The sequence below is a fragment of the Seriola aureovittata genome, chromosome 9, assembly GCF_021018895.1.
Source record: "Seriola aureovittata isolate HTS-2021-v1 ecotype China chromosome 9, ASM2101889v1, whole genome shotgun sequence".
NCBI classification, from domain to species: domain Eukaryota; kingdom Metazoa; phylum Chordata; class Actinopteri; order Carangiformes; family Carangidae; genus Seriola; species Seriola aureovittata.
In genome coordinates, this window is record NC_079372.1 from 14,514,931 (window position 1) to 14,534,072 (window position 19,142).

The 19,142-nt window shown below is 40.9% G+C and overlaps 1 protein-coding gene and 1 long non-coding RNA gene across 2 annotated transcripts in view; one reads left to right on the plus strand and one right to left on the minus strand.

The window, feature by feature from the left end:
• The first annotated feature begins 3,117 nt into the window (after nt 1-3,117).
• On the plus strand, nt 3,118-6,684 carry slc52a3 (solute carrier family 52 member 3). The gene is made up of 4 exons (XM_056385284.1): nt 3,118-3,391; nt 4,149-5,235; nt 6,033-6,156; nt 6,453-6,684. The coding sequence occupies exons 2-4, from the start codon at nt 4,229-4,231 to the stop codon at nt 6,663-6,665; spliced, it is 1,344 nt and encodes a 447-aa protein (XP_056241259.1). The 5' UTR covers nt 3,118-3,391; nt 4,149-4,228; the 3' UTR covers nt 6,666-6,684.
• A 2,128-nt stretch (nt 6,685-8,812) lies between these two features.
• Nucleotides 8,813-19,142, minus strand: part of LOC130175023 (uncharacterized) — a 47,782-nt gene continuing 37,452 nt past the window's right edge. Inside the window, exon 4 of the long non-coding RNA XR_008828674.1 lies at nt 8,813-8,937. This is a non-coding gene — a long non-coding RNA (uncharacterized LOC130175023). The remainder of the gene's footprint in view (nt 8,938-19,142) is intronic.

The window sequence follows — 19,142 nt, forward strand, 5'->3', positions numbered from 1 at the left end:
ATAGGCATAAAAAAGGGGACAAAAACGTCACAGTATAGTATGTCAAAAAATGTCACAGTATAGTATGTCAAAAAATGTCACAGTATAGTAAGGCATAAAAATGGCAAGAAACATAATAGTATACTAAGGGATAGAAATGGCAAACAATGTCATAGTATAGTTAGGCATAAAAATGGCAAAAAAAACCTCTTACTATAGTAAGGCATAAAATGTCATGAAAAGGTCATTGTATAATAAGTCATAAGAAAGTCATAGCACAGTAAAGCATAAAACATTATAGCATAGTAAGTCATAAAAAGTCATAAAAATGTCATAGTATGTTAAGTCATAAAAAGTCATAAAAATGTCATAGTATGTTCAGGCATACAATGTCATAATATAGTAAGGCATAAAACATCACAGAAAGGTCATAGTATAATAATAAGGCATAATAGTCATCATATAGTAAGTTATAAAAAGACATAAAAACATCATAGTATAGTAAAGCATAAACATCATAGCATAGTGATTATAAAGTTAGTTATAAAAAGTCATAAAAAATGTATTTCATATTAAGGCTTTAAATGTCATAAAAACATCATAGTATAGTTATTACGACTCTGTCAAAACTGATGTGGGACCCCAGAACAGAGACAGAACACAGAACACACCAGCAATAACTGTCCAAGTGAGTTTATTTGGGCGAAGGCAATGGTGATGGTTAATGTGTACGGGGAGTGGGTGAGTAGATAGATAGATAGATAGATAGATAGATAGATAGATAGATAGATAGATAGATAGATAGATAGATAGATAGATAGATAGATAGATAGATAGATAGATACATACTTTATTTATCCCCTAGGGGAAATTCATGTGTCCATTTACTCATTGTTGATAATAATAATAATTAGAACAGTTAATGACAAATGAATAATAGTAATTAGATCATTCCACTTCCTTTGGCTGAGATGTTGTATAGCCTGATGGCAGTGGGAACAACCTCTCTGTTCTGCAGCGCATTGAGATGAGACGTTTGCTGCAGCTGTAGCTGCTTCTCTGTCCTGCCAGGATGGTTGGTATCGTCCAAGATGGCCTCCATCTTACATTGCATGCGTCTCTCCACAACAGTCCTGAGTGAGTCCAGACTCCTGCCAAACACAGACCCAGCTTTTTTGACCAGCTTATCCAGTCTCCTTGTGTTCGTGTCTGACATGCTGTTGCCCCAGCAGACAGCAGCATAAAAGAGTACACTAGCCACCACTGACTGATAAAACATGTGCAGCAACTCACTGTAGAGCAACACACTCTGGAAACACAAGGGACAGCTGGAGAGCAAAAACAGGGGGGTTGTGTGATGTGACGTGGCGTGGCGACAGCGGAGACTGGCAGGATCAACAGCCCACAAATCAGGAATTCATCTTGAGCACAGGAGAATGAAAGTTACTACACACAAAATCATTGGGAATATCACAATATAACTTTATGGTCACAAAAACTAATCATTTGCGGCCGAGAGAGTACTACCACTGTGAAGAGTGGAACAATCTGGCAATGAATGGATGGATGACCAGGGTAGATATACTACAGGTGAGGAGTGATAGATCACAGGTGTGGTGGTGAGCTGCTGTCCAGACCACACCTCGGCTGAGTCACCTGATGTCGGGGGAAGCACACAGACACACACTGTATAGTATAGTAAGGCATAAAAAGTCAAAAAAATGCCATAGTATATTAAGGCATAAAAACGTCATAGTATAGCAAGGAGTAGAAACGTCATATGATTTTAAGGTATAAAATGGCATAAGAACATCATAGTATAACAAGAAATGAAATGTCATAAAAACATGGTCAGGCATAAAAGGCATAAAAAGTTCATAGTACACTGTGGGATACAACGTCATAGCATAGTAAGGCATAAAAAGTCATAAAAATGTCATAGTATAGTAAGGCATGAAAAATGATGAAAAATAGTAGGCATAATAGGCATATTATGTAATAATAAAGTCAGAAAAAAGTCAGAAAAATGTCTGTTTGGTAAGGCATAAAAACGTCATTGAATACTATACTATGATGTTTTTATATCTTACTATATGATAACGTTTTTATTCCTTACATCATCGTATCATAAGGTATAAAAACATCATAGTATAAGGCATAAAAATGTTATAGAATATCAAGGCATTAAAAACATCTAAGTATAGTAAGGCATAAAACATCAGAAAAATCATCATGGTATAGTCAGTCATAAAAAGGCATAAAAAAGTCATAGTATATTAAGGGATAAAATGTAATAAAATCATCATGGCATAGTAAGGCATAAAAAACATAAAAACATCACAGTATAATAAGGCTTAAAAAAGTCATAGTGTAGTAAGGCATGAAATGTCATAAAAACTGCATAGTATACTGAGGCATAAAATATGATAAAAACGTCATAGCATAGTAAGGCATAGAAACGTCAAAAAACATCATAGGTATAGTCAGGCATAAAAACGTTGTATTATAGTAAGTCATAAAAATTACATTGTATATTATAGCATAAAAAGTCATAGTATAGGTAAGGCATAAATTTTAGAACATACAATCTCCAAAGAGGTTCAAACCTACATCCTACTCACATAGATCATATAGTAAGGCATAAAAAAGTCATAGTATTCATGGTTACATTTTCATGGGATTTTTTGACAAAAATTAAACTCATACTATCATATACCCACCATTTTATGTTTAGTCCTGCTCGCTACCTGACTGCTAGCCTACAGAAGACAGAAGCCAGGGTTAGCTTGATAGTTAACGCTAGCTAACATGGTTAAATAACATCAATTGACATTTTTCTGGTGACATTAGGCACCAGTGTGAATTTCTCACATGACATGACCCTTCAGATAGTCCCCGCCTCCTCCTGCAATGTTGATCCTGTGAGTGGGGGTGTAGACAGTCAAAAACAACTACTGCAGCACATTTCATTTTTCTGCTGGAGCAGGCAAATGTGTGTGTGTGTGTGTGTGTGTGTGTGTGTGTGTGTGTGTATGTGTGTGTGTGTGTGTGTGTGTTTGTGTGTGTGTGTGTGTGTGGTGTGTGTGTGTGTGTGTGTGTGTGTGTGTGTGTGTGTGTGTGTGGTGTGTGTGTGTGTGTGTGTGTGCCAAAATGTCAAGGGCACCTCGAAGTGCTTCACTGACTTGACCTAATTAAGAGGTGAGTGCAGTGAAGGAAGCTAAGTGGATTTTAGACACTGCCCTCTGTTATCCAGCAGAGCTGATCAGTGGCTGCGCTGGACTCTGACCTTCCCAGCAGCCATGTGATTTCCATCAGCATATGTATGTAAGAACAGCCAAAGGAGATCTGTCACTAACCTCTATGTAAGATGACAGCAAGTCGTATTCAACACCTCCAGGGACTGAAGAAACTTGTAAGTACATTTTCCCTGCCTAAAATGCAGCTTATTTGCTTGTGGGATCAACAGTGAGTGTTTAGTAAACTCTGTTAACATGAGACTCTGTACTTGGACCACATTTTTTTTCCATTATCTCCAGTGATCACATCTTTTAAAGGCATAATACTGTTTTTCTCAGCAGCCTTAGTGACAGTCTCTAGAACAAACACAGCTAAATCATGTGATCATTTGCACAAGACATTTCCTGACGTTTTGTCCATCATCATGAGATCAGTGTGGAAGCTACAAGCGTGCCAAAAGACAGAGCATGGAGACTCATATGGTTTGCTGGATTCCTCAACAACATGTGATAGGGATGTGAAAGTTGCTTGAAACAGGAGTGGCGTACTCTGAGTGTGAGTTTCTGTCAGGAGAGACGTGATTTCCCACCAGCTTTATCTATGAAAGAAAGACACTTGTCCTTGACTTGCTTGTAACATTACCTGATAAAGTAACATACCGGGCCTCAGCTGACATTTGTCCTACTAAAAGTAAAACAGACATCATGATTATCAGGGATCAGTGGTAGAAAGAACATTTACTCCTGTACTTACTTTACTTTTGATACTTTAATTATATTTTGCTAGTAATACTTAAATATTTCCTCCACCACTGGTTCAGAGCACAAGTTTTAATAAGTCACAGTATTTGATCCATGTGACCACAATTCAGTGTTTACTGGAGCAATAAATAACTGCTTAAATTCATGCCTCTGACTTTTGTGTTTCTGTAGGTATGACACACAGCAGAGGTGGAACGATTTGGGCGGACTGTTCCTTCTTCAGAGTTTCATCAGACTAATCCAGCTGCAGCATGGCTCTGCTTGTCCACATGTTGGCCTGCGCCTTTGGCCTGGGCTCTTGGGTGGCAGTGAACGGTCTGTGGGTGGAACTGCCACTCATCGTTAACACTCTCCCCGAGGGCTGGGAGCTCCCCTCATACCTGACAGTCATCATCCAGCTGGCCAACCTGGGACCTCTGCTGGTCACTCTCATGCACAAACTGTGTCCTGGTCGTCTTAAGGAGCATGTTGTCATTTACTCCATCGTCTCCATCGGTGTCCTGTCCTGCATCCTGCTCGCCTTCTTCTGGGACAAGACTACGATTGTGGCCGGGGCGTCACGTAGCACGGCCTTCTTCATCATAACCTTCTTCCTCTCTCTGGTGGACTGCACCTCCTCAGTTACCTTCCTGCCTTTCATGATGCAACTTCCAGCAAAATACATCACCACATATTTTATTGGAGAAGGGCTAAGTGGTTTTATTCCTGGCGTGGTCGCTCTGGCACAAGGAGTGGGCATCGCCAAGTGTGTCAACTCCTCACAGACTGCAGGAAACCACACAGGTGGAAACATATGGTCCTTACATACAGAGTATCTCCCTCCAAACTTTTCCACCGAGGTGTTTTTCTTCTTCCTAGCAGCCATGATGTGCATAAGCCTGGCTGCTTTTGTTGCACTGAACAGGCTTCCTCGCACGTATGAACTGTCCACTGAAAACCTCGTGCCAGACACTGTGGCGTCTGTCAGCTCCGGCCTGGATAACCCTGGAGCAGAGACTGATGGAGAGGGTGTGAAATGCCAGGTTGAGGGTGCAGCACAGAGCAGGCCTCTGCTGCCTGTTCCAAAACACTCCATGTACCAGCTGACCTTCATCTACTTTATGGTGGTGTGGGTTAATGCTGCCACCAACGGCCTGCTGCCCTCTGTGCAGACATACTCCTGTATGCCCTACGGGAACCTGGCCTATCACCTCTCTGCTGCTCTGGCATCAGTGGCCAACCCCGTGGCCTGCACCATCGCCATGTTCTTCCAAAACAGGTAAAAATTAATGTTTGCCTTTATGAGTTAGAGTTTTCATTCAAGTCTGTCTTAAAACAAGTGTCAGGTGTCCAGATGTACAATGAAACAGCTCGCTTAACTGGATTTACTACAGAGAATCAGTGTGTCACAGTACTACAGAGCAGAGTGACAGAACCTTTTCCATGATCCTTGTGAGAACCATTACAGTACGTAACAAAGATGGCGACAGCTGTAGCTTCACAATGCTAAACAAAAATTTAACAAAAAACAAGCAAAAATTTGACTTTTGTCAAATAACTAAGACAAAAACAAATTCAGGTGCCAAACTTCTTTTTCTACTTTATCTCCCAAAGTTACTGTCTATTTGTTTTAAAAATCCCTCTTTGTGATTCTGTCCCTCCACTGCAGCTCAGGAAGGAGAAACACAGTCCAGGGAAAGAAAAAGAGGGAATCTCACATAAGATATCCACTTTATATGATTAATTCAGACTGCTGAAGTCTCATATTAACTTCAGTCAGACTTTGGAATATATTTTTGCACAGAACAAGGACTGTGGATTTTGTTCCCCCATCACTTACTATACGTAGGACGGCAATTATGTCTTAATGGCCAGAATGAACAGGATGAATGAGTACAGCATGCAAGACCTGTTTCAGTGTTCATATGGGCACCTGACTGTTTCTTTAAGACGGACTTGAAAAATCCTTGCTTGTTATCTCAGTGTAAAAAATGGCTCGAATTTTTCTTTTATATCTAACTGAATTCCTAAAAACTAAGGAGACTGCTGCTAATAACAAACCTCGTTTGTTTTAAGATCACTGGTGTTTCTTGGTGTGCTGACAGCGTTGGGGACATTATTTGGCAGCTACAACATGGCCATGGCAGCTATGAGTCCGTGTCCTTTGCTTCAAGGGTCTGTGCTGGGAGAGATGATCATTGTAAGTGAAACACAAACAAATTGTGTAAGAGACATGTGGCCTAGAAAGAGTTGGCACAGAAAACATTTCTCAGTTATCAGGGAAATACTTGTGGCAAAGTTCAACTCCTCCTTTACAAAAGACTTGAGTGTTGAGCAACTTTGCTTACTCTCATAACATGAAGTAACATATTTGTGCTGTTAGTGTGTAGCTGAGATATTTGAAAATGCTGATGCATGAACTCTTGGTGCTTAACATTTCCCAGATCACCGTTCAGGTGAACTGCTGAGTCCATTTTTTTCTTGTGTCCTCACCAGGTGCTCTCATGGCTCCTCTTCACTGGAACACTGTCTTATGTCAAAGTTATGGTGGGTGTCATCCTGAGAGACCGGAGCCACAGCGCCCTGGTGTGGTGTGGAGCTGCAGCACAGATGGGCTCACTTGTCGGCTCTGTCACCATGTTCCCACTGGTAAATGTCTACCGGCTGTTTACGTCGGGAGACTTCTGCAACACTGAATGTCCTTTGTGACAGTTAATCTGAGAAAAACAGAACTGAATGGGGGCTGGAGACACATACAGGCCACATCATTTAATTTCTATTAGCTTTACTCTCCAAAGTGCCATCTTCCACCTGTCAGCACCTGTAAAGCTCATATGTTGTATCTTGTAAATTAAATCCAAACACAAAGAAAAATATATAAAAACGACAGATTATCGTTTCTGCATCCAAAGAGAAATTCTCCAGCAAATAACTCCCCATAAAGCTACAACTTAATGTTTTTACATTTTCTTTTTTGTACAGGTTAAACAAATGGAGATATAACATGTTAATTAGTGAGCTTTAGAGGCGCTGATAAGTAGATTTTATTACTTTTGGACAGAGCGAGACTAGCTGTGTCCCACTGTTTCCTGTCTTTATGCTATGCTAAGCTAACTAGCAGCTGGCTGTGACTTCATATTTAAGGTATGTGAGTGGAGTTGATCCTCTCATCTGTAAGAAAGCGCATAAGTATTTTCTCAAAATTTTGAACTATTGCTTTGACGTTTTTCTGCATCCTTCAGCGTTTTGTCAAAATGTTGATGTTTTTACCTTTTTATGATTTTTAAGCCATGTTTACACTTAACTTTATCAATGTTTGTGTCAAAGTAATTTAATACAATATAATGGAAAAACCTACAAAATTGTAAAAAAAAAAATAAAAAAAAAAATAAAAATGAATAAAATATAAAAATTCCACAGTGAAACAAAGCTGTTTTATTCATTCTTTTGGTCAGAACATTGCACCAGTCATGAGACTGTTAGTTTGTTTATCCACTAGATGGAGCAAGCACACTTCTAAAATCTGTTACTCATAATTCTGCAGGCGCCCACAGTGACCACTAATCCTGTCACAGGAACTACATGTATTCTGTGCACTGGAGAAAATAAAGCGAAGGATTTAATGCTGACATTTATACACCTATTACATGGCATATTTACCTTCAAAACAAATTCATTCAAGAGTAAAATGAAAAATGTATGTAAAAACAGGTTGTTGATGCATTTTATCACTCTGAATATAACAGTCAGGATATGGACAGCTACATATGGTGTTATACTGCCAACTCCAACACAAGATGCATCTAATATAGATGTCTAGCTGTTGTGAAATACAGTTGCATATGATACATACAATGTGAACAAAATAAAATAGCACAACATGGGTGCTGCAGGAAATATGAACTTTGGAAAGCTGAAAATAGTTCAGTTCATGTTGAATTGCTCTTATTAGATACACTGTGGATTCAACTACCCAGAAGTATATAGCGTTGTTAAAATTAGCCCCACCTTTAACAGCTGCAACCATAGTGATGCTTATACATTAATGCATCAATAATTAAAATCCAATAATATAATGCATATCATTCTGAGATGGGCCATTCTGCAGGGTAAGTATATAGTTACTTTTGATACTTTACGTATATTTTGATGCAAATACTTTTGTACTTTTACTCAAGTAAAGTTTTGAATGCTGGTCTGAGTACATTTAATGTCATAAATAATAATGTATCAGTCACAGGAATTATTACAAAAAAGTACTTTCACTTTTGATACTCATATCTTATATCATATATTTTGATGATGACACTGTACTTGGCTTTTGAATGCATTGTTGTATTGGTACTTTTACTTAAATAAAGGATCTGTATATTTCTTCCACCACTAATATTTTGTCACCATCCCTGAAAACTGACCATTATAAGGTCCAGCAGATTGACAATCCCAGGCTTCACAAAGGTAGTAATTATTACAGGACATGTTAATGTTATTGTCAACTCATTGTAATTTATTGCTGTGATGCATGTGTGAGTCTTAGAATAACACCTTTCAGAAACAGACTGAAACGTTTGCAGTAATAAACCACCAACAGATAAATAAATCAGTCATGGAAAATGGTGATAACAAACAAAAAGAAAGACAAGAGTCAAGAGAAACCAGACAGTACGAGACAATGATGCTATGGTAATGTCTGATCCAAGCCTCCGTCATGGCTATCAAAGATGCTGCTGCATATCCTCTGAGGAGGACGGATAGACGCTGGTCATCCATGGGAACTGGAGAGTGGTTTCCCATCAGCAGCTGTTCCTCCTCTTTGCCCCCGTGCCCTTCAGAAGGAGAGCGAGAGGTTCCCGGCCCGGATTTGTAGGGAAGCACAGGGAGAAGGAGGGGGTGAAGGAGGGCTCTAATTACTGATGCTCAGCGGGGGCCGATGGCTGTTGCTCCGGCCGCTGGTCACTTGGGAGCTTCCCTGACCCCGACACTGAGTAAAAACAAAAAGATAAGGAAGAGAAAATGGGGCTACAATTAGCCCTACGTAGCCTCCAGGGCCTGGGATCAGTGGAGGAGAAGCGCAGATGGGACTTTCTCACTTGGATTTGTTGAATCTACATTGCAGTATGTGTAAGCTGTACAGAAATCACTCCGGTCGGTTGCTGATGGAGATTTGAAAGATGGGTTTGTATGAAGTCTTAATCACATCAAACAATGTGTCACATTCACTATTTTTGTCTTGAAATCAAAAAATCAGAGCGCAGGAGCGTTCACCTGAAGATCGCATGTAAATGCTGTTCTCTTGTTGTCAACATGACCTTGGGTATTTATATGTAATCAAAAGGATTTTTTCTAAGCTTCATTAGCTAAATTCCTTGATTGGCCCGGGGCTTTTGTGTCGAAACAAAACAAAGCAGCAAAGAAAAGTGTATCATTTGCCTGCGAGTGTCAGATGGCCCCATCGCTCCTCCAGCTGGACAGGAGGGGCTGTGGCCACCTGGATGCTGTGTCCCAGTCCTGTGAGATCCTGCAGTCTCCTCTGCCATGTGAAGACTCCACTTACTACGCCACTGAGAGGTCCATCTGCTCAGGACGACACCTCCCAAAGAGTAACCCCCTACTCCCACCCCCACCAACACCACCTCAGCTCCCCTCCCTCCAGTCATTCACCGTGCCTCTCAGCTAAATGAGCAGCGTGTCAAATGGAAGGAGGATTTACCCTTCCTTTAACTGGATAAGAGAATGAATTCACAGCTCCATGATGCAATGAATGAATGAACCCACCTGCTCTCCTGCAGCTAGGGCTGCTGAATCGACAGATATGTCACCTGTGTCTGACTTTGCGCGATCTTCTCGTTCCGAGGCATGAATGCAGGGTTCACTGAGTAGCATGTTAACATTTGACATAACACACTGAACACAGTAAAAACAAAACCACACTAAAGGAAGGAAAGCTGTTTCTTTTTTTTTTAGGTCAAAAATAACAAAACAACACCTGCAAAGTGTCTAAATTTGCTTGGGTGAACCCGCAGGCCGACAGATTTTGGCAGCTGATGTTCAGGTGAACAGCTTGTGGGTAAACCAATTGCTGATGCATGCAGACAATTCACAGCTCAGACAGCATCTCACAGCCTCTCTCCCATCAATTTCCACACACACCTCATTTAATAAATGCTGTCTGTTTATTTGAAATTGGATGTGACAGCCCTATGTCATTTCACTATACTGTCTCGGAGCAGACAGTGATGCACGCAGGCCCACTCCTCGGTTTCCATCAGCAGGTATTGATGTTGCTTTAATGAAGTGCCTAGCACTCCACCCTAGGAAGAGACAAGTCTGTCAGCATATGTAAATGCTTCCTGCCTGTCATTGTTGTGGAGGGTTCAGCATGGGTCAGCATAGATTCCCCCTTTGGGAACCCTTTGTTCTGGGGCCCGACTGTGCCACATGAGGGGACCAATTACAGAGCTGCGCAGCAGGACGGGGGTGCAAACTTGTTACCCTGCTGTAGTGAGCTAATTATTACCTCCACACTGTGGGTAGCATAGAGCCAGTGCATCATGGATGGCAAACAAAAGCTAGCTTGTCTGTGTGCTTACAGCTTCTAAATAAATGCTTTAAATTTCCAATACATACTGTAGGATAAGACTTTTCCTCGCTCATGAATTAGTTTATATTGAAGGCACCATTATCACAGTTATGGAAAAGGTCATCCTAATTTTCCAGCTATAAATAGCAACTGAACTATTTAAGTCCCAGTGGAGCTCCTTTGCATTGTCAATGCAAAGGCAATTTACAGGCTACTGACTGCCAACCACATAACCTTGATGTGGTGTCAAGAAATGATTTATGAAAATGCATCCTGCTCTCCTAGTCCCGAGTGGGACCTGGCTGGACCCGGAGTGTTGACACAAAGCCCATATGGCTGAGCAAACAGGCACTCGCTGAATTATCAGTCCTATCATAACATCTCAATGGGCTTTTGTTTCCAGTTCCTGATGAGATATTGGCAGTCAGTTTATCATCAATGAGTGCAAGACATTTGCCAGGTTTTCGCCAAGCAATGAAATGTTCCGGCTGATGTGCAAAAGGATGCTTTATGTCAGTGCCAGTGAGCGGAGGTATAGGTCAGTCAACCTGCAGAGGTAAACACACCTGAGCAGTAACTGCGTTATAACAAGTGTTTTGGAGGGTAAAGTAGAAGATAAAATACCAAACATACCTCTTGATGTATATAGATGCCCTTCCCTTTTCACTATTAGCCCCCTTCCCTTACATGCAACCCATTCATCTCCTTCTCCCCACCCCCAGTGACCAGCCCAGCTGCTAGGGGCTACCAGTCCCCCTCGTGTGTGGGGCCAGTCAAGTGGAAAATGGCTGCTACCGAGAGAGCCCACTTTAGAGAGCCATCATCCTTTGAAGGGGCATGATGGCCTTTGACAGCCACAGTGTTAACATGGAGCCCACACAAACACATCACTGCTGTTTACCAAAGCAAGAGGAGAGGAGAGGGGATCAAGGGGAGACCCTGTTGGTTGATGTTTAAAATCCAGGGGTAGCGGGGCGCTCGTGTGAGCCACGTCACAGTGGCATTGTGGGGAAACATGACATGGGATCACTCACAGCCGGGCGGAGATTGTATTTCAACACGTCAGTTGAGCTTTTAGTGAACGAGTCACTCAGTGCGTGGTGTGGTGATGTGCTGTTGTTTTCCTCATGCGTTCTCATCTGGGTACAGTGTGGCTCCATTGCTAACGCTCACCTGTCTCGGTCAGACATTGCGGCTAACATAACTCCTGCTCTGACAGATTTTCTCAGCTGAAAACCAGGATTCTCAAAATGCTGTGTGCCATTCTTTTTCTCGTTTCTTTAATACAGTGGTGAAATGTACAAATGTCTTCAAATGAGCCAAAGTATTTATGATGCAAGAAGATTTGTTGGACACTGGGGAACCAGTGAGGTGTTGGAGGAAATTTACATTTTGTTTTTTCATTTCTAAAAGGTCCCTTGTTTACACACAAATTTGTTGTATTCAAGCTTTGAATTTTCTATTTCCTGGTTTAAATCAGTGGCACAAATGACACAGAGACACAATTTTGGCGTCTGTCACTGATATATTTTTTCGTTTTCCTGGCAGTGTAAACAAGTTGTGAACACAACATTGACATATCCCCTTTTAAGTTGACATGGTGAACTTGTTAGCAAATAGTATTAACTCACCCACAAATTATGGAGCAACATTATGATTAATTTGGAGTGAAGTTTCTGCCCATCTGATGAATCTAAATTCAATATTCACTTTCTTTTAGCTCGGTTTTTGCCCTTAACAGGGAATTATCTGGCTGTTTAGCTGCCAACAAGTGGCTAATTGTGTCTGTTTGCTGTTTGGTGCTGAGCAGGTGATGTACGGTGAGATTTTGGACGTTTTTCTCTGAAAACAGCTTCATTCTGTAGATATAAACTATGTTATGAGAGCAGTGAGAGTCAACCAGAATTGTAAAGTTGTGGCCCAAACATCCAAACAAGCTGAAACTCAGTTATAAAGCTCTGTTAAAGCCGAGCGGAGCTGCAGATTCAGGTGATAGATAGATGCATTGTTAGTATGAATAATAACTTGATTAAGAGACATGATGGCTTTTTGCAGGACAATCGAACAATATAAAATGATGTGTTTGCTCATATTATTTTGAGAACAGCAACAGTTTCAGAAAATGTACCTAAGCTATTGCAAAAAATAGTAACATGCTCATTAGCTGATCCAGTGTGCTCGAATCCACCTTTGCCCTTATGCAATGTGTGCAGTCCAATTTATGGATGCAGGTTGAACCAGCCGCAGATAAAAGCTGAAACCGTTCCATCCGGCCCTGCTCAGCTGGCTGGAGTCCAGCGCTGGCTGAGTGCTGATCTATGGCTGTAACCCGACCAAGCCGCTCTCCCAGCTCCGGCACATGTTGCTGGAGGACACACGTGGAGCTCCGAATGAGCAACAGTGATTTTAACTGCAACAAATGGTCGAGGTATGTCATTATCCAGATTTCTGTTGAAGGGATCATTACCTGCCACAGATGCCACTGTTGTTTTGTGTCTCCATTTGTCCTGAGGCTAGTATAACCCTGATACTTGAAAAGAGCAGGAGGTGCCTTTGTGTAGACGCACACCTGATCTTAGCAATCAATTGGCAGCTCTACCCTCACACAAGTCTCTCAGGCTCTGCCTCAAGGCCGTCCATCTGTTGCTGCGAGGAAGTGTGGCTATGGGTGAATGTGCCAGTGTACAGGTGCAGCATCTATCTGTGTGTGTTGGGAGTGGGAGGTTGCAGAAAATACTGTATGTGATTTGGGGTTTTGCGCCTGTTGACATCTCTGCTGCCAGAGGTGTTGCTCTCTCAGTGTCTGTAGTCATGAAACTGATATTTAAAACTGAAAGAGGTGACAAACAAATGTGGCAAGATGCTTGGTGTGTAATTAGTACAAACAGAGGTAGGATTAAAGAGCTGGGAGGAAACACTTGGATCTATACATTCTGAATATCACACCCTTTTATCTCATCTTATAACCAGATGTAAAGGTATACGTGAAGGGAGGAAATGTGAGGTAAAAAGGACAAAAAGATGCATTCACTCTGATATACTGTAACAACAGATTTTTATTTCCTGCTGAGTTTGCATTATACTGCTGTTTCAGGAGCACCTTATCTTCTCTGGGAACATTAGAAAAGCCTTTTGATGGTGGTGTTGAATGCCTTGAGCATTAAATACTCCTGTGTGTGTGTGTGTGTGTGTGTGTGTGTGTGTGTGTGTGTGTGTGTTTCTGAGTGAAACTGCAGAGACATTTTACCCATAGTGTCTTATTTCAGTGAAATTCAAAGAGAAACACAATGCAGAGGAACAACGTAAATGATTACGGCTGAAAGACGCAATGTCCTTGAATATACAGGGACTTTCAATGGTTTTCTGCCTCATCCACAGGACTTGGCCTGTCCATTGCTCAGCGTGAAACATGGTTACAATGAGAGGAGGCGAGAAAGGTGAAGAAGCATCTGAAGTTTATTATTTACACCCCACAGGACAGTGATAGTACTGTTTCACTTTCAATTCACTTTAATGTCTCTTCAAGGGAAACTTGTTTTCTCATAGTTATTATACTCCAATGCCCAAGTTTTACTCCCTCATTAAACATATTGTTTTTCTTCCACTGTACCTACATTTAAATACGAGTAGGAACTGGTAAGTATTTTATTGGTGCCTGATTCATGCAGTGAAATTACCTGCAAATTGTACTAATTTCAGTACCGTTATATTATTTTGAAATATCTGAAGGAGGGTGTTGGGAGTTCTTAGTCGGGGAGGGTCCAAAGAAAATATTAATAATGCTAGAGAGGGTCTTGCATAGGCATAAAATAAATTTTAAAACACTTGGGAACAAATAACAAACAAGAAAAAAGGCAGGAAACTAATGGACTTTTCAAATGTAAAAGAAAAAAAAAGGGACAGCACAAGATACACACTTTAATACTTAAGCAGTTTAAGCCTTAACCCTGGGCTGTGCATTACAGCGAAGAAGATCTGCATCCAAAGAGCTCATGGGAACTGCTGACCTTGTAAATATTGAACCTTTCCGATAGTGTGCAATAGGTAACCTGATTCAGGATTGTGCTGTGTTGAGTCTGGTCATATTTGATGTACATAATATATAAGAAACTGATAAATAATTAATGGATAATGGAAAAGAAGCATGTGTTGTACTGCTGCCATGTTCTGTATTGCTTCCTTTATTCTCTCCTTTGTGATTGAAATAATATTTAATTTGCGGTGTACTTTTATTAAATCTGTGTGACATTTGGTTTGTAATTCCTTTTTATTGGTATCAAAGGACTTGCCGGTTATTTGGCAGTAACCAGTGTGGGGTTTTTAAGCTTTAATCATTTATTTCATTATCTCATACAGATTATTGATCTCTCTCATGCCTGAACTCCTGCTCTCTAAGTAGAATAGTTGGGGATGAAAAACAGTAATGTGCCATGTTCATACCGGTCCCCTCTCTCCCTGGACGCTCTCACTTCAACATGATTTAGTTCATTATGGGGATTTGGTGCTGGAGAGAATGTCATATGCTAAGTTAACCTCTGCACGCCACACTGGCTCGGTGCCGGTTATGAAAGGACACGAACATAGACACACTCTCTTTGATGACGACAACTGGCAGAGTCCCCAACCTTTAAAACAACTCGAGCTGCTGCTGGATGTATCCGACGGTGTGAGTGCACTCAATAAATCTGCGAGGGTCTGATTCAGACTCCCACACATCGCCATCCAGTGTCCTTGAAAGCAGCTAATGCCATATCAGTTCAGGAAACACAAGATCTCTCCGCTGTGCCACAAGTCAATGAGTCACCGAGAGGACTTTTAATTGTGTGGATAGCGGGTGATGTCCATTTCATAAATATATTAAGTAAAATACTCACAGATCATTTCAAACCAACCCTCTGAGCTCGTCTTTTCATTGGACGGCCTACTGTGAGGACAGCCAACAATCCCATTGAGAAATTAGCAGGGTCCCCTGTGCTTTCCTCTGCTTTAATGAATAATTCAGCTGTCAGGGTGAAAGCAGGGCGAGGAGACCTTGTCACTGGCGACTGACTCAGCACTCTGTGGCCTGAGGGTGACACTCTAAACCTGAGCATTGCATCCTGTTCCTTCCATAACAGGTTATGGTGCTACAGCATGTCTCCTGTGTTGGTGGCCACATGATCGTCCAAGTGCAGAGGAAATAGGAAGGAGGAAAGGAAGCTTTTCTCAGTGTGGATCTACTGAGCTGCAGGTGCCGATTAAAAGCTCTGTTCATCAAGATAGTCTGTCGGCTGTCATAGCATTTTTTTTTTTTTGCCACATTAGGAGTATGTAGCTCTAGAGATGGAAATGTTGGTGTCACCACTTTTTACCAGACTGAAATGTTTCAGCGGCTATCAGCCAACAACCAACAACAACAACTACTAGACATTCACGATTGTAAAAAACTTGGCTGATCACTTCACTTTTCCGTGAGTGACATCATCAGGTCAACTGTTTTAATTTGTCCAATACTTCGAAAGCAATGAGACGAAAGTATTGGACTAACGTTACAGGACAGTCTATAGTCCTCCCAAGAGGAGTTTCAGTAAATCCCCCAGAACATCATACAGCGTGTTTATCTCTCGCAGCCTTAGGATTTCAAGAGCAAAGGAGGAAGTAGCGTAACATTACAGAGCAACTAAGTCCACAGAGGTTTGGGGTTTTGGAAAATGTTTTGAATAATAAAGCATTTGAAAAAAAACAGACACAGGGTGAATGGATGGTTCAACAGAGCATTTACAGCCAACACTAGTTTCTTTTAACCATAACTATGGTCGTTCCCCGACCTCGACTACGTGGGTTATATTGTAAACGTGACAACGAAAGTTTCCTAACCTTAACAAAGTTGTCTTTTTTTTAAATCCACCCTTGGTTTGGCTAAACCTAACCAAGACAATTTTATTCCAAAACCTAACCAAACTTTAACCACAGCACTGCCAGATCATAGATTAATGTTTCAACAGTGATTTGTAACAGACAAAGAAATGAGGTCACCTTGTTGATAGCTGCGTTGGATCAGAACAAGTATCGCTCTGGTGGGCACGGATCAGCCTAAACTGTACTTTGAGCTAAGAGCTAATTAGCAAATGTTAGCATGCTAAACTAATATATTTAATATTATGTCCGCTAAACATCAGCACATTAGCATTGTCTTTGTGAGCATGTCAGGATGCTGATGCTGGCTTTTACCTCATACCACTGCTGTGCCGGCTCTGGCATGGTATACTCGTAACGTCAGATCTCTCTGCCACATCATTTGTGCAGTCCATGTTTATTTGTCCCAAACAGTCAAGCCATACGTCCACTCCTAGCTGTAAACCAGCTAACAATGGACATAACAACCATGTCTATGGAAGTATGTGTTTGTGTGACGGCTCTGATCTCAAAATACACCGTAAACTCCAGTTGTTTCTGTCATTTGGCTCCAGTCTCTTTTTTCCCCCTCATCACTTCTATGAAGCAGATTCACGAAAGACTTGAAACTCAGTAAAATTATACTCTAATTGCCTTTATATGTAATTTGAATGTAAGTCTTATGTTTTGATGACAATGATCCATATGGGAAGTAGCAAGTAAGATATACTGCTTTCCATTCATCCCTGTGTGCATGTCAAATTAATCTTTCCTTCCATCTATTTACCCCCATTTCTAACATCAATCCTTATTCCAGAGTATATTTTGTCCTTTCTCTCTTTCTGATGAGTGCATCATGCCTATGGCTGTTTCCTGTATTCATAGGCAGTGGAGGAAGAAGGCATTTCAGCACAGTTACAAAAGATGATTCCACATCCAGGGCACACAAGCCCCCTGGGCCCTGTGCATTTGCCTCCTATGGTCCACAGAGCTCGGAGCAAACATCTGTTTTGCTCTGGAAACAACCTTTGATCTCAGAACGAAGACTTGCTGTCAAATTAATGAAGAAAGGGATCATTACAAACACTGAAAGTGAAAGGGTGAAGTCTGTTTTCCTGTTATTGATCAGACATGCAGGTGTGAGCTTAAGGATGATTCATTTCTTCAACCTCTGCTTGTGAGCGTATCGCTCTGGATCAACGCATTTCAGGTTAGTGGAGACCCACACTCGGTGGGTGTCACAGGGAAAATATTACAAAGTACAACCCATTGTGAGTCTATTAAACCTGTGCATACTGTCACAGTGAAGACCTGTTCGCATGTATACGGTCTACATTTTCAAAAAAATATGTAAATTGTCTCAGAAAATTCTCCATTTTCCCACTTTGTGGGGCCAGGAATTTAAATAATCTAAGTCAAGAGATACTGGAATCAGCAGTATTGATTATGTTCTAATTAAAATCTGATGTAATTGTAATACAGTCATGTCAGTCATTACATGCCTTTGATGGATAAAGCTCTAATCTGCAGGAAAGGCATTGGTTTACTGCTGTATTCACTTGCTGCAGGTTTTTGGTCTTAGATTTTAAACTCCCCAAAACTCGCAGGAAAAGGGGACACAACCTCAGAGTCCTCTGGCTGTACAGCAAATACATGCTATAATTACCTTAGAGTAAACATCTGAAAATTAGCATACTGATATTGATTATGTTCTAATTAAATACTGATGTAATTGTAATGGTTATCATTACGCCGTTTGTTGAATGAAGCTCAAATCTGCAGGAAAGGCACTGGTTCACTGTCATATTTGCTTGTATTTTACACAATATGATGCCATGTAGGTAAAATTTTGGGAGTTAAAATCAAACAGACAAATATGACCAGTCCTAAAGATTGGTATCCGGGTCAGTTGGACCATATTTTAATGGATCGGTATAGGCTAAAATAAAGCAGATCATAATCTAATCATATGTGTTTTGTCATCGTCACCTGCTCGTGACGCAGAACTGCTCTCCTTGATGACAGCTGGGCTTTACACCGTGTGCATTTCCACACATATAAGAGTGAAAATTAGTGTGTGTGTGAATGTGAAAAATTACTTCCTCCCATTGGTGATGGAATCTGTTTTGACACTCGAGTTGACAAAAAACATAGACTCGCTAAACTCCAGTTCTGCTTATTATTAGCAGAGGGCGCAGACCGTCACTTTCTTCGGTTAAGTTGAGAAACATCACTGCAGGTCATATCAGCTGATGCTAATTTATGTTAATTCCATAAGTAAACCGATGGCAGGCCAAAACTGAACTTAGCTGTTGTTGGGTTGAAGTACTCTCTGTAAGTCTGTACTACTAGTACTACTACTGTACTCAGGTAAAAACTGTTAATGAGGTAAAAGAAACATCATTCTTTAACACCACTGTAGAACCATGTTTCTGTAGCTCCAACAACTCCAACAGAGCAAAACACCCTCTCTCTAGTGGGCTGTGTTTACGAGCTGCATTCATCAGTTCTATCAAATCAATAATTTATGCTTCTAAACTTGACCCTGGACCTTCAGCGTTTGGATCAGGTAACTTGTGAGAGATCAAGTGTCAGATTTTGTAGCTATTCCAATGTGTCAGATACACAATTAAATTACATTTCGGTATTTATAAAGATCGTTTTGGACTCTGTATTGGCTCTGGACACAAAAAGTTGACCCCTACAAACAAACAAACAAGACAATAGATTAA

What these genes read in the sequence shown, in the direction of transcription:
- slc52a3 (XM_056385284.1), top strand. Translation starts at nt 4,229, where the DNA reads ATGGCTCTGCTTGTCCACATGTTGGCCTGCGCCTTTGGCCTGGGCTCT. An exon ending in GCCATGTTCTTCCAAAACAG is followed by an intron (nt 5,236 to 6,032) that starts GTAAAAATTAAT and finishes GTTTGTTTTAAG; the next exon opens with ATCACTGGTGTTTCTTGGTG. An exon ending in TGCTGGGAGAGATGATCATT is followed by an intron (nt 6,157 to 6,452) that starts GTAAGTGAAACA and finishes TGTCCTCACCAG; the next exon opens with GTGCTCTCATGGCTCCTCTT.